The sequence below is a fragment of the Lygodium microphyllum genome, chromosome 2, assembly GCF_053477565.2.
Source record: "Lygodium microphyllum isolate KBCC chromosome 2, Lygodium_microphyllum_v1.1.10, whole genome shotgun sequence".
Classification (NCBI taxonomy): Eukaryota; Viridiplantae; Streptophyta; class Polypodiopsida; order Schizaeales; family Lygodiaceae; genus Lygodium; species Lygodium microphyllum.
The window spans coordinates 188,589,680-188,602,093 of record NC_141136.1 but is presented as its reverse complement, the minus strand read 5'-3'; the positions used below and the strand labels follow the sequence as shown (position 1 = coordinate 188,602,093).

At 43.5% G+C, this 12,414-nt stretch overlaps 1 protein-coding gene across 1 annotated transcript; it reads right to left on the bottom strand.

Annotated features, from left to right (window-relative positions):
* Positions 1-212: 212 nt before the first annotated feature.
* LOC148040728 (dirigent protein 2-like) lies at positions 213-1,655 on the bottom strand. The gene has a single exon (XM_087661243.1). It carries the CDS (start codon positions 1,246-1,248, stop codon positions 574-576), a length of 675 nt encoding a protein of 224 aa, XP_087517369.1. The 5' UTR covers positions 1,249-1,655; the 3' UTR covers positions 213-573.
* Positions 1,656-12,414: the final 10,759 nt, after the last annotated feature.

The window sequence follows — 12,414 nt, the reverse complement described above, 5'->3', positions numbered from 1 at the left end:
AACTTATCATGGTTCAAAATTTTTCACACCCTTAAACCAAGGGTATAACTCGTGACTCTTTAAAGTTATAAACTTGGTCTTGACAGATGTTGAGCTGTAAGGCATTAGGACACTTTCCCTTCTTTTAATAACTGATTGTGAATAAGGTTTTGGGTGACCCCTTGAATGAAAAAAGTCATAAATTCCAATTTTCTCTTGGACAAAAGCTAGAATTCTTTTTTTTTAATGTGTTGCATGATGGTATTTTATTTAATAGACATGGGACATTAGGCCACAACCCCGACAAGAGGCATTCCATCTTGAAGGATAAAGCATCATCGAGCTGCTTAGTTGAGGGGATTTGAATTTGTTTGTGACCAATTCACACTCACACACCTACCCCTTCCAACTAAGCTACCCTTCTTTGATAAGACCTTTGAATGTTGAAAAAAGAAGGTATAAGACTTAAATTTACACAAATGTCGTGGTTGTACAATTAGCAAAATACATGCAATTTGGTTTAAAAATACCTCAATTTTGGCGAATCGAAGGTTTTTGTATTTGTATATTTGTGCTAATGAAAAGCTAGCTAGATCACATCGTCACGATGGACACATTGAACTTCAGCACGGCATTGAATCCGGAGCTAGAGGCGGTTTCAATGGCGGCGACGCCGCGGGCAAACCGGAAGCGGCCGGTGCCGCCCACGACGGCGATCTCGCGGACGGGCAGCAGGATGCGGTCGGAGCCGTGGAAGGAGAGGGTGCTGCAGTTGAAGGAGCTGTTGCCGCGGAAGACGGCGGTGAAGACGAGGAGGAGGTCCGGGGAGGTCCTGGAGGCGAAGATGTAAGTGCCCTGGCCGGCGCCCAGGATGGTGGAGTCGGAGAGGGAGGGCCCGTCCGTCAGCACGTCGTCGAAGACCACGGTGAGCCCCAGCCCAGGGTTCGTCGTCAGATTGCCCCCCGCCACCGGCACTGACGACGGATCCGACGACGCTGGCAGGTCGTGCATGTAGAACACCAAATTATATCGAATGGTGTCTATACTACTGCAGTGCCAGCTCTCCGGCCGCTTCCCTGCTGCTAGTATTATAATTTTATGATCCGTAATTAAATATTGGTTTGCTGAGAGTAATAGCAGTAGCAGTAGCAGGAGAATTAGTCGGAGAGCTGGTACTGTTTGCACACCCGACATGTGATATAAGTTTGATACTACGTCCAGCTTCCTGATAATAATCAGAGCTAGCTGTCCTGCGGCGCCCAACGACATGGCTTGGCAATATCTAGTTTAGCAGGTAGGCCTCTGACGATTTGATGGTATTTTGCTCTCTCGGAAAATACGAGAGAGAGAGAGAGAGAGGCCCAGGATAGGCCCTTCCAAGCAGAGGTCGCACAAAGTCGGCATGCTTGTGCTCATGAACACAACAAGAGAGGTACCGGTGCTTTCTCTCATCATGATAGTACTTGCACTTTTGTTAGTGGGCCGTATCAAACTTTTGCGGATACCAGCGGATCGACCTACATGCTACACCTCTCTATAGCATACGCGAAGCGTGGTCAGGTTTGCGTCATCTCGAAGCTTTTGTTGCAACTATAAAGCTGGCCAATCAGCGTTTGTCAAAATCAGCTTTTGCGGATACCAGCGGATCATACAGGCTATGTAGGAAGTCGGTTGCAGTAATAACAGAAAGATATCGCTGTTATTCAGCATATGCAGAAGTTATCAATTGTATTAATCTGAATTGGTATATACATCTTAATACGTCGAGACATCTGTGACGTTTCATCACATGTGACGTTTTGTAACTATGTCTCTCGTGTAATTAAAATAGATAACATAAAGTGTTTATGCTAAGTTTGATGTTCAAGCGATTAGTCATTTTAATACACCCCTTTAATCCTTGAACACTAAATATTCTTGAGACCCAGATTATTACAACATAAATCATGCTTAGTTCCAGCTAAGGACTTCGTCAAAAAGTCTACCCACATAGATTCTGTTTGTGTGTACAGAATCTCTAACTTGTTGTCTTCCACTAGCCCACGGATAAAGTGATACTTTAGATCCACATGCTTAGTCTTCTCCAAATGCTTCGGGTTCTTGGCCAAGTATATACATGTAACGTGCCCACCTGTATCATCCAAGACACGTCATAGCAGTCCATCGGAAAGGATGTCTAGAAACCTCCGCCCGGCACTCCCATGGAATGTTACGGGGTTTGCGATCTAGGGCTTTCTGTGTTTGCCACGTAGTGGAAGTATTCCGGCCGTAGTGTCTGCCACATAGTGGAAGTATTCCGCGTCTGTCACGTAGCGGAAGTATTCCGGCCGTTCCCATTTAGGATCACTCTGAATTAGGGTTTTCCTGATTGGTCATTTTCTAACAGAAACTAGCGTCGGACCCAAGCGAACTACTTTACGCAGAAACGCCAGGTCCGAAGCAGATTCACACTGCACTTGGTTCAAGGAGAATGGGAAAAGAGAGGGAAGCAAAGCTCAACCTCTCTGCCATAAGGCATAGTCCCATTTCGTTCCCCTAAAACAACGTAAATCGGATTAAAACATAACTCTAGGTCACGCTTTTGTTGTTCTGTCCTTTGACGATCATCTCGCTGTTCCTCGTGATTTAAGAAAAGTTCCTGGCCAATCGGGACCACCCATCAGTAGGACGGACCCATGGCCCATCCTCCGTACTTTCTTCGAATTGTTTTAGTTATTTAATTATCTAACACATTAGTTGGACATGTAACAACCAGCTTCTTTAATTAACCCATTAGGCACTGGTTCCTTCACGTAATCTTATCACTTGACATAAAAAAACAATATCAGACAAGTTCCTTATTAACATGTCATCATATTTGTCTTTGAAATACAAAGAGTCCAGCCCGTAGGCTTATCCACAATCCGCCTGAAGGCTATCCACCAATCCACGGGTTCACTATTCCAAGTTCCCGCCCATAGACTAGTATGTGGGCCTCGAGATCCAATCCCAAGTCACCTTAGCCTTTTGTGCAGGACCCGAGGGCGAGGGATTTACGGCCAGAGCCCCCCCTAGCACCTAAGCGTCTTCCTGTTCCAAGTAGCGCTCAACGGAGAGACATCTTGCAGCGGGTTCGGTCCACGTTCCCGACACGGTCAACAACCCCCTTGGTTAGGGTAAGGCAGGCAGTCGAGGGTAACTGAAGCTGCCTCTCCCTTCAGGCCTTCAACCTGAAGTATAAATATTCATTTATCTTTTAATTCATTGGTCAAACCAAGCCAAATAGTGCTCTAAAATTTGTAGCAAGCACAAACGTTTCCATTGATCGTTTTTATTAGCAAATTGCTAAGGAATGAATCCTTCCTTTCGAATGCATCCAGCACTCGATCCGGGATGACTTGCAACTTGGCAAGATCCCCTATATCCTGGGTTACGGCGTACCCTATTAACCCAACTTGATCAAACCTTAAAGTTCATTGGGTACTTCAGTTTCTGGTCCTTAATCTCCAATTAATCTTCCTTACTCAAGAAGGATATCAAAGTATACATCCTCTTGCAAGATGACTTGCGTAAGGATCCGCCATCTTCGTTGCGAGAATTCGGCCTTTCTTCTTGTGATTCAATCACAAGACCATATGACTCCGTACTTGCCGCGCAAGTGCCACATCGTATTATGCGATAATGGAGTCACGAAACAATCTTTTTCAGGTTCTTTAAGCTAACGTCATTAGACCTAGGGTTTCCTAGCTTCATTTTTGTAAGAATCTCAAGAACACACCCTAGTTCCTTTTACGATTACGATTCACTAACCCTATATTCAGGGAATGTGGGCAAGTATTTAAGGTATAGGTGTTTCTTGGAATTTAACTCATTCCCAACAGGTATTTCATAGCATAGGTATTTTTAGGTTTATATCAATTAGGTTAACTCCAGAAGATAATTTTAAGATTACTTCCACATGATCCGTTGTCTATGCGTAACCCTAACTTATCGATTTGAGGTCAGGCATAGGTTAGGTTAATTTCAACTAATCTTGCGTTTTCTTTGCGAAAAAAATTAATGCTAAATAAGCAACCTTTTTCTTGCTAATTTATGTAGTTAACAATGATAATTTCATAGAGTTTATGCATCGTAAGAGTCATTTCATGATTTGCACCTTCCATGATGATTCATTGCAAAAAAAATGGGGGTTAATATTGCGAGATGCAATTTTATACCTTTAGGCTTAACCGAAGTATACTATTTTAACGGTAACAATCTCGCTCGTAATTCATTTCAATGCATAAAGCTATTTGCTAACAATACATTTATGCTTTATTTATTTGGCATGTTCCATTAAATGTATTAATGACTAAGTTCCTTTTTCATGAACAACTAGGACAAAATATATTCTATTTCTAACAAATAACCTTGCATGATTGAATTACAACGATATAGAATAAAAATTAAGAAGGAAAACCTGGTTTTGGGGTGAGATATCCACATGGATACCGGGAGATGACCCTCCCGCGGTTGCGCCTTGGACTTTCTTAGGAGCAATCACACTTGTAGACGTTTGGACGTGGAAGCAGCTTTACAACTCTTCTTTCGAATTCACCGTTGCTCCCCTTGCACCGTCCGTCGAAAGTAGTTTTTTTTTTTGGAAGGCTCCCTCCTTGAAGTCGGGAATTCGAAAGGGTGTTTCAAAATCTTTTCGTGATAGGACCTTTAACACTCTTCTTCTCTTTTACAAGTGGGGAAAAGGGAACAAAAGGTCCAAGGGTATTCTGCATAGGGCAAGGAACGGCCTAAGGGGTTAACCATGGGAGAAATGGAGAGTAATCCGTAAGTCCAAGAGAAAGGCTTAAGGAATTTTATTAAGCACGGGGTTTTCAAAGCCCACGTAAAGCATGGAAAGGTTAAGGGTGATAAGACATGGGGTGAAAGGTTTTTGAAAGGCACAACAGGGGGTGAAAGGGTTTTATATGGCCCAAGACAAAGGGCTATTGAGTTTAGCACCGGGGGGGGGGGAGGGGGGGTAGGGAGAATTTGGTGAGGCACAAGAAGGGATGAAAGGCCCCTAAGATAATTAAAATCGAAGGGGGGTGTGAGGGGGGGAGAAGTGATAATAGTTCCAAAAGGTATGAGAAGGGCCTTGGGAGATTCTTTTGAACACAGGGAGGAGGCATCGCACTTGTAGACGTTTCGACGTGGAAGCAGCTTTACAACTCTTCTTTGGAATTCATCGTTGCTCCCCTTGCACCGTCATCGAAAGTAGTTTTTTTTTTTTGGAAGGCTCCCTCCTTGAAGTCGAGAATTCGAAAGGGTGTTTCAAAATATTTTGCCAATAGGACCTTTAACACTCTTCTTCTCTTTTACAAGTGGGGAAAAAGGAAGAAAAGGCCCAAGGGTATTCTGCATAGGGCAAGGAACGGCATAAGGGGTTTAACCATGGGAGAAATGGAGAGTAATCCCTAAGTCCAAGAGAAAGGGCTTAAGGAATTTTATTAAGCACGGGGTTTTCAAAGCCCACGTAAAGCATGGGAAGGTTAAGGGGGAAAAAGCCTTATGAGCTTCAAACACGAGGGAGGGTCTCCAATATGTCACAAGGGAAAGGGAATAAGGGGATTTTTCACACGTGGGGGGGGGGGGGGGTTTCAATATGTGAAGGAAAGGGGCTTAAGGGTTTAGACCGGGGTTCCACCACCCATGGGAGAAGGGCAAATAATGCTTTAGACACAGGGGTGTTTTAGACTTAAGGGATAAGAGGGATGATAAGACCTTTAAAGCCTAAAGGTTTAAAGGATAAGGGGGATGATAAGACATGGGGTGAAAGGTTTTTGAAAGGCACAACAGGGGGTGAAAGGGGTTTATACGGCCCAAGACAAAGGGCTATTGAGTTTAGCACGGGGGGGGGGGGGGGGGGGGTAGGGAGAATTTGGTGAGGCACAAGAAGGGATGAAAGGCTCCTAAGATAATTAAAACCGGAGGGGGGTGTGAGGGGGGGAGAAGTGATGATAGTTCCAAAAGGCATGAGAAGGGCCTTGGGAGATTCTTTTCAACGCGGGGGGGGGGGGGGGGGGGGGGCAGGTGGAGGGGTGAAAGGGGGACTTGTTAAGCCCTTTGGAAGCTTTTCCCCAAGAAGCTTCCAAAGTTTCCCCACGTGGGGGAAAAGTTAACGGCGACGGCAACGTGACGGACAGGTGGCAGGGCCTGCGACGGTAGGTAGTGTGCTGGGAAGACCGGCAGCGGATGGCACAGTCACGCAGCATGCTGGGAGGACCGGCAACAGATGACCTCAAGATTTATGGCAGCGTCCTATTTTCGGCCCGCCTCCTTTTGTGTCCCTTGAGTGGGGATTTTTATAGGGAGAGGGAAGGGAATCCTCCCCTGATGTCGTTATGCATGGCCATGAGGCCGAGCAAGCTCTAGCGAGGAGCTTGCTGGCCTTCTAATTCCCTCTCCGTCCTCCAGCAAGAACATCGTCGACGGTGAAAAAATTTTCCCATAAATTTACAATATTCGACATATTACATTCTCTCCCCTTTAGAGGAATCAAGATGTCCTCATCTCGAGATAAACTGGGGATATTGATGGTTGAGTGTGCCTTCATCTATCCAAGTGGCATCCTCTTCGGGATAGTCTTTCCACTAGACGAGGCATTCTCTCAGGGTTCTGGATCTTAATTGTCTCTCCCTAACATCTAAGATCCTATTAGGCCTTAGTTCAAGGACTCCTTGACTAGGCATTACAACTTGTTGATCGTCAAGTACATGGTTAGGATTAGGTACATATTTCTTCAATAGGCTGATATGGAATACATTATGAATTTTTAGGTTCTCAAGGAGTTGCAGTTTATAAGCATTAGGTCCTAGAAATTTGAGGATCTTGTATGGCCCACAATACATTGGACTTAGCTTTTTGCAATCTCCTAAGGATAGAGAACTCTTTTTAGGGCATACGCAAATGAAGACCATGTCTCCTTCTTCGAAGACTCTTTCTTGGCGCTTCAAATCCGCGTCTGCCTTTTGTCTATCCTTGGCCGCTTGTATGTCCTGTCTTATTGACTTTATTTGGTCATCCATCCCTTCCAACATTTTCTTTGAAGCTTCAACCCTTAGGGTTGGATCAGAAAATTTTAGGGGACTTCTACAGCAGTCATGACCATATAATGCTTGGAAAGGGGTCATCCGAATGCTTTGCTGGTAAGAAGCATTATAGGCGAATTCAATCAAAGGCAAGTATTGAATCCACCTCTTTGGCTCTCGATAGCAGTATGCCCTAAGCATATCCTCGATGACTTGATTTACTCGCTCTGTTTGGCCATCCGTTTGGGGATGGTAAGTGGTGCTAAAGCAGAGTTGAGTCCCAATATCTTCAAAGATAGCTCTCCAGAAGTGTGATGTGAAGAGAGAATCATGATCACTAATGATTCTTCTGGGTAAACCATGTAGCTTGAATATCTCCTTGATAAACAATCTTGTGATGTCTGAGGCTTTATAGTTTGTCTTTACTGGAATAAGATGTGCAACCTTAGTAAGCATGTCAACCACAACCATGATGGAGTTGTATCCTCCCTGGACTTGGGGTAGGCCTACAACAAAATCCATGCTGATGAATTCCCATTTCATTTGGAGAATGTCAAGCAGTTGCAGTTTCCTTGGCATCATGACATGTTCAGCTTTGTTACGTTGACAAGACAAACACTCGGTGACATATTTGAGAACGTCACCTTTGAGCGTCTCCCAATGGTAGGTCTTCCTAACAGCATTGAGAGTCTTGGCATAGCCACGATGTCCTGCGAAAGGGGAATCCTGAGCTTTCCACAATATCTTCTGCTTAAGTGACTGGCTTGCTGGTATACACAACCTTGTTCTATAGTAGACAAGTCCATTATTGATAGAAAATTCGTGATACTTAGCTTGCAATTTTTGATTCTGATCCTTGATAGAGATCTCCCTTAGCATTGTTTGGTAGGCTGGATCATGGCATGCATCCTCTCTAGCAAACTCAAGTATAGGGTTGTTTGGTATAGATACTTTTGTAGCTAGAGATCTGGCTATTGATGGATTCTGCAAGATTAGAGAATTTAAGAATACCTTGCGACTAAGTGCATTGGCAACTACATTCTCTTTCCCTGGTCCGTACTTGATTTCAAAGTCATATTCCTCCAACACTTCAATCCACCGACGTTGCCTCATGTTGAGCTCATTCTGGATAAAGATCCATTTGAGACTCATATGGTCAATTACTAGAGTAAACTTGTTACCCAACAGGTAGTGTCTCCAAAGCTTTAGAGCATGGATGAGAGCTAGCAATTCCAGATCATGCGTAGCATAATTCTTTTCATGACTCTTCAATTTCCTTGAAGAGTATGCTACTGGATGACCTTCTTGCATAAGTACACACCCCAAGGCGAGTATGTTAGCATCAGTTACTACCTCGAACTCTTTATTGAGGTTTGGAAGTTTTAGAATAGGTGCTGATACTAAACTTTCCTTCCTGTGGGAGTTGACCATGCAATGGAAGTTTGCTTCTTCAGTAAGTCTGTCAGAGGTGCTACAATCAAAGCATAGTTTTGATGAAGACCCTATACCATCCTATCAATCCAAGAAAGCTAGGTATCTCTTTGACGGATGACGGTATTGGCCACTCAAGCACATCTCTGATCTTGGTTGGGTCTACTGAGATTTCTTTTGCTAGTACCATGAATCCCAGATATTCAATCTGACGCTTGAAGAATGCACACTTTTTCATTTTAGCATACAGCTTATGTAACCTCATTATCTCAAGGACAATCCGAAGTTGGGGTTCATGATTTTTTTTCCTATTTAGAATAGATTAAAGTATCGTCGAAGAAGACAAGCACAAAATCATCAAGATATGGCCTAAAGATATCCTGCATTAACCTATTGAAGGTGGCAGGTGCATTCGTAAGCCCGAATGACATAACTAGGAACTCAAAGTGCCCATATCTTGTATTGATCCTTATCTGATAGTAACCTGACTTGAGATCAACCTTGGAGAAGATCTTCGCACCCTGAAGATGATCAAGAAGTTCATCTATTCTAGGAATAGGGTACTTGTTCTTGATTTTTGATTGATTCAACCCTCGGTAATCAATACATAGTTGAAGTGTCCCATCTTTCTTTTTCTGGAATAGTACTGGAGCTCCCCATGGTGAATTGCTAGGCCGGATGTAGCCCTGATCTAGTAGTTGCTTGAGTTGTTCCTTCAGCTCAATTGCTTCTGGTATGGACATTCTATAAGGTCTCTTTGCAATTGGCGCTGCTCCTGGTACTAACTTAATCTCATGATCCACTTCTCTTTGAGGCGGGAGTTCAGTCAACTCTTCAGGGAATACGTCCACGTATTCCTTTAGCCAAGAAGGTCCTTCATTAGACTCTTGCTTCTGATCTAGCTTGTTGAGTTTGATAAAGTAAATAGGTAATCCTTTTCTGACTCCTTTTATGATCCGAGATACTTTGGCCAATTGGATTCTCGGCACTCCAGCCTCACCTTGAGTTGTGACTAATTCCCTTTTAGAGTTTCGAAATGACACTTGACCCTTTCAACAGTGAATGTGGACGTCATTAGGCTTAAACCAATCCATTCCAAGTAGACACTCATGGATTCCTAAATTCATGACTCTGAATTTGACCAAAGTCTTCTTTCCTCCCAGAAGGAATTCCACCTTAGCAGTTTGCTTGGTACAAGTAACCTCACGACCATTTGCCAATTCCACAAGCAAGGTAGGTGCTTCTACTATGGCTATTCCTAATCTTTTTGCGCAAGCTGGTGAGAAAAAGGAATGTGTACTGCCACAATCAATCAAGGTCTTGAAATTTTTACCTTGATAGTTCGACAGTGTCTGAATCACCGAGAACTGGCAGTTCGGCTCTTTCTTGTGTAGAGCGGCATGGACTGTCACCCTTTCGAATTCTGCTTCCATGGTCAGATCTTGCTCTTCTTCTTCTTCGCACATTTGCCTATTGGCAATGTAGGCGGTTCTTCCTCTTCCTCGGGTAGCGGCTCCTTGACCACGGCTTGTTCCTTGGAAAGGTGCTTGGCGATGTCCTCCACCAAGCTTGGGACATTGCCTCTTAAAGTGACCAAGTTCGTTGCAATGGAAACAACGGATGTTTCAGCCATTGCGTTGGGTAGGAACAAAGTTGTTGATGTTATTCGTCCTTGCTTTCTTTCTTTGTCCCTGATTATGACCTTGAACTCTCTTTATTTGAGGTCTACATGCTCCTCTATTCGGGTCATTATAAGACCAAGTTTTGTTACCCCTTGGTTTAGCCTGCACCTCTTGAATTATAGGCGCCGCTCGAATGAGTGTGTCCTGAAGATCTGATGGACGCCTAGATTCAAGACGGGTATTGACTGTTCTCCTGGTTCACAGCAGTACTTGATGTAGGAGGCGAATTAGGAACCTGTACCTGGGGTTGTGCCTGAATAAATTTTTTCTTAACGTTATTATACGATATGTTGATTTATATTACATCTTTAGTTTAGCTCTCACGTAAACAATGCAGCTACTTAACTTTTTATCAACTCTTATGCACAATTAGACATTGATAAAAAGAAGCCTTTATTTGTATTTATATGGCCATAGTCCTTTCGAATACAACATTTCTTGCGATGATAAGCCAACTGTTACATTTAGTTTGGGTAGAACAACATTGTATTACATTTATCTATAGGAACTGTAAAATAGTAAGGTTTCAGGTCATGGATCTTTAGGAATCGGTAAGTCATTGGAAGTTCAGGATATCCTTTCCGTTGGAATCCATACTTCTCATGGCGGCCCAACACTTTAATCCTGTCAGCGGGGATGATACGGGTTACTTCTTCATATACATATGAGTTCATCTCAACCCTTCGATCTCAAATATGTAAAGTTGAGTTTACGTGAGCTTCCACAAAAATGAACAGCTTCATGACTTTCAGGTCTTCCAACCACTTGATTCTCTTTAAGTTGGTTTGTAGATAAGCAAACCGCTGGGTGGCTATATTGTAGATTCCTGAAGCACCCGTCCATCTTCGTTCCATATACAAAGGTGATGGATTATAGATTTGCTCCAAGATGTTCATCATCCCAACCCTTTGTTGATAATGCCGAGAATGCATTGCAGTCATAAACATGATTCGAAATACTAAGAACTTGTTCCACACTTCATAATTCTGCAAGACAGCATTGAGGGTAAGGAAATGTTTGGAACATCAACATTTGTTTTACTTCTTCTTATTAAGATTTCATAAAATAATTCCATTGTTGGTTGGCTCTGATACCAACTGTAACATGTCCACTTGTATCATCCAGGATACGTCTTAGTAGTCCATCAGAAAGGATGTCTAGAAAGCTCTGCCCAGCACTCCCATGGAATGTTACGGGGTTTGTGATCTAGAGCTTTCTGTGTCTGCCACATAGCAGAAGTATTCCGGCCGTTCTCACTTAGGATTGACCTGAATTAGGGTTTTCCTGATTGGTCATTTTCTAACAGTAACTAGCGTCGGACCCAAGCAAACTACTTTACGCAAAAACGCCAGGTCCAAAGCGGATTCACGTTGCACTTTGTTCAAGGAGAATGGGAAATGAGAGGGATGAGAAGCTCAACCTCTATTCCATAAGGCATAGTCCCATTCTGTTCCCCTGAAACAGCGTAAATCGGATTAAAACATAACTCTAGGTCAACACTTTTGTTGTTTTGTCCTTTGACGATCATCCCGATGTTCCTCGTGATTGGAGAAAAGTTCCCGGCCAACCAGGACCATCCATCCGTAGGATGGACCCATGGCCCATCCTCCGCACTTTTCTCGGGTTGTTTTAGTTATTTAATTATCTAACACATTAGTTGGACATGTAACAACCAACTTCTTTATTTAACCCATTAGGCATTGGTTCCTTCACGTAATCTTATCACTTGACATAGAAAAACAATATCAGACAAGTTTCTTATTAACATGCCATCATATTTCTCTTTGAAATACAAAGAGTCCAGCCCGTAGGCTTATCCACAATCCACCCAAAGGCTATCCTGCAATCCACAGGGATCACTATTCCAAGTTTCCGCCCGTAGACTAGTATGCGGGCCTCGAGATCCAATCTTGAGTCACGTTAGCCTCTTATGCAGGACCCGGAGGGCGAGGGATTTATGACGAGAGCCCCCCTTGCACCCAAGCATCCTCCTGCTCCAAGTAGCACTCAACGGAGAGACCTCTTGTGATGGGTTCGGTCCACGTTCTCGGCGTGGTGAACAACCCCCTTGGTTAGGGTTAGGCAGGCAGTCAGGGGTAACTGAAGCTGCCTCTCCCTTCAGGTCTTCAACCTGAAGTATAAATATTCATTGATCTTTTAATTCATTGGTCAAACCAAGCCAAACAGTGCTCTAAAATTTGTAGCAAGTACAAACATTTCCATTGATCGTTTTTATTAGCAAACTGCTAAGGAATGAATCCTTCCTTTCGAATGCA

Bases quoted from the DNA above. Each gene is read 5' to 3' on its own strand.
- LOC148040728 (XM_087661243.1), bottom strand. From the start codon at position 1,248: ATGTCGTTGGGCGCCGCAGGACAGCTAGCTCTGATTATTATCAGGAAG.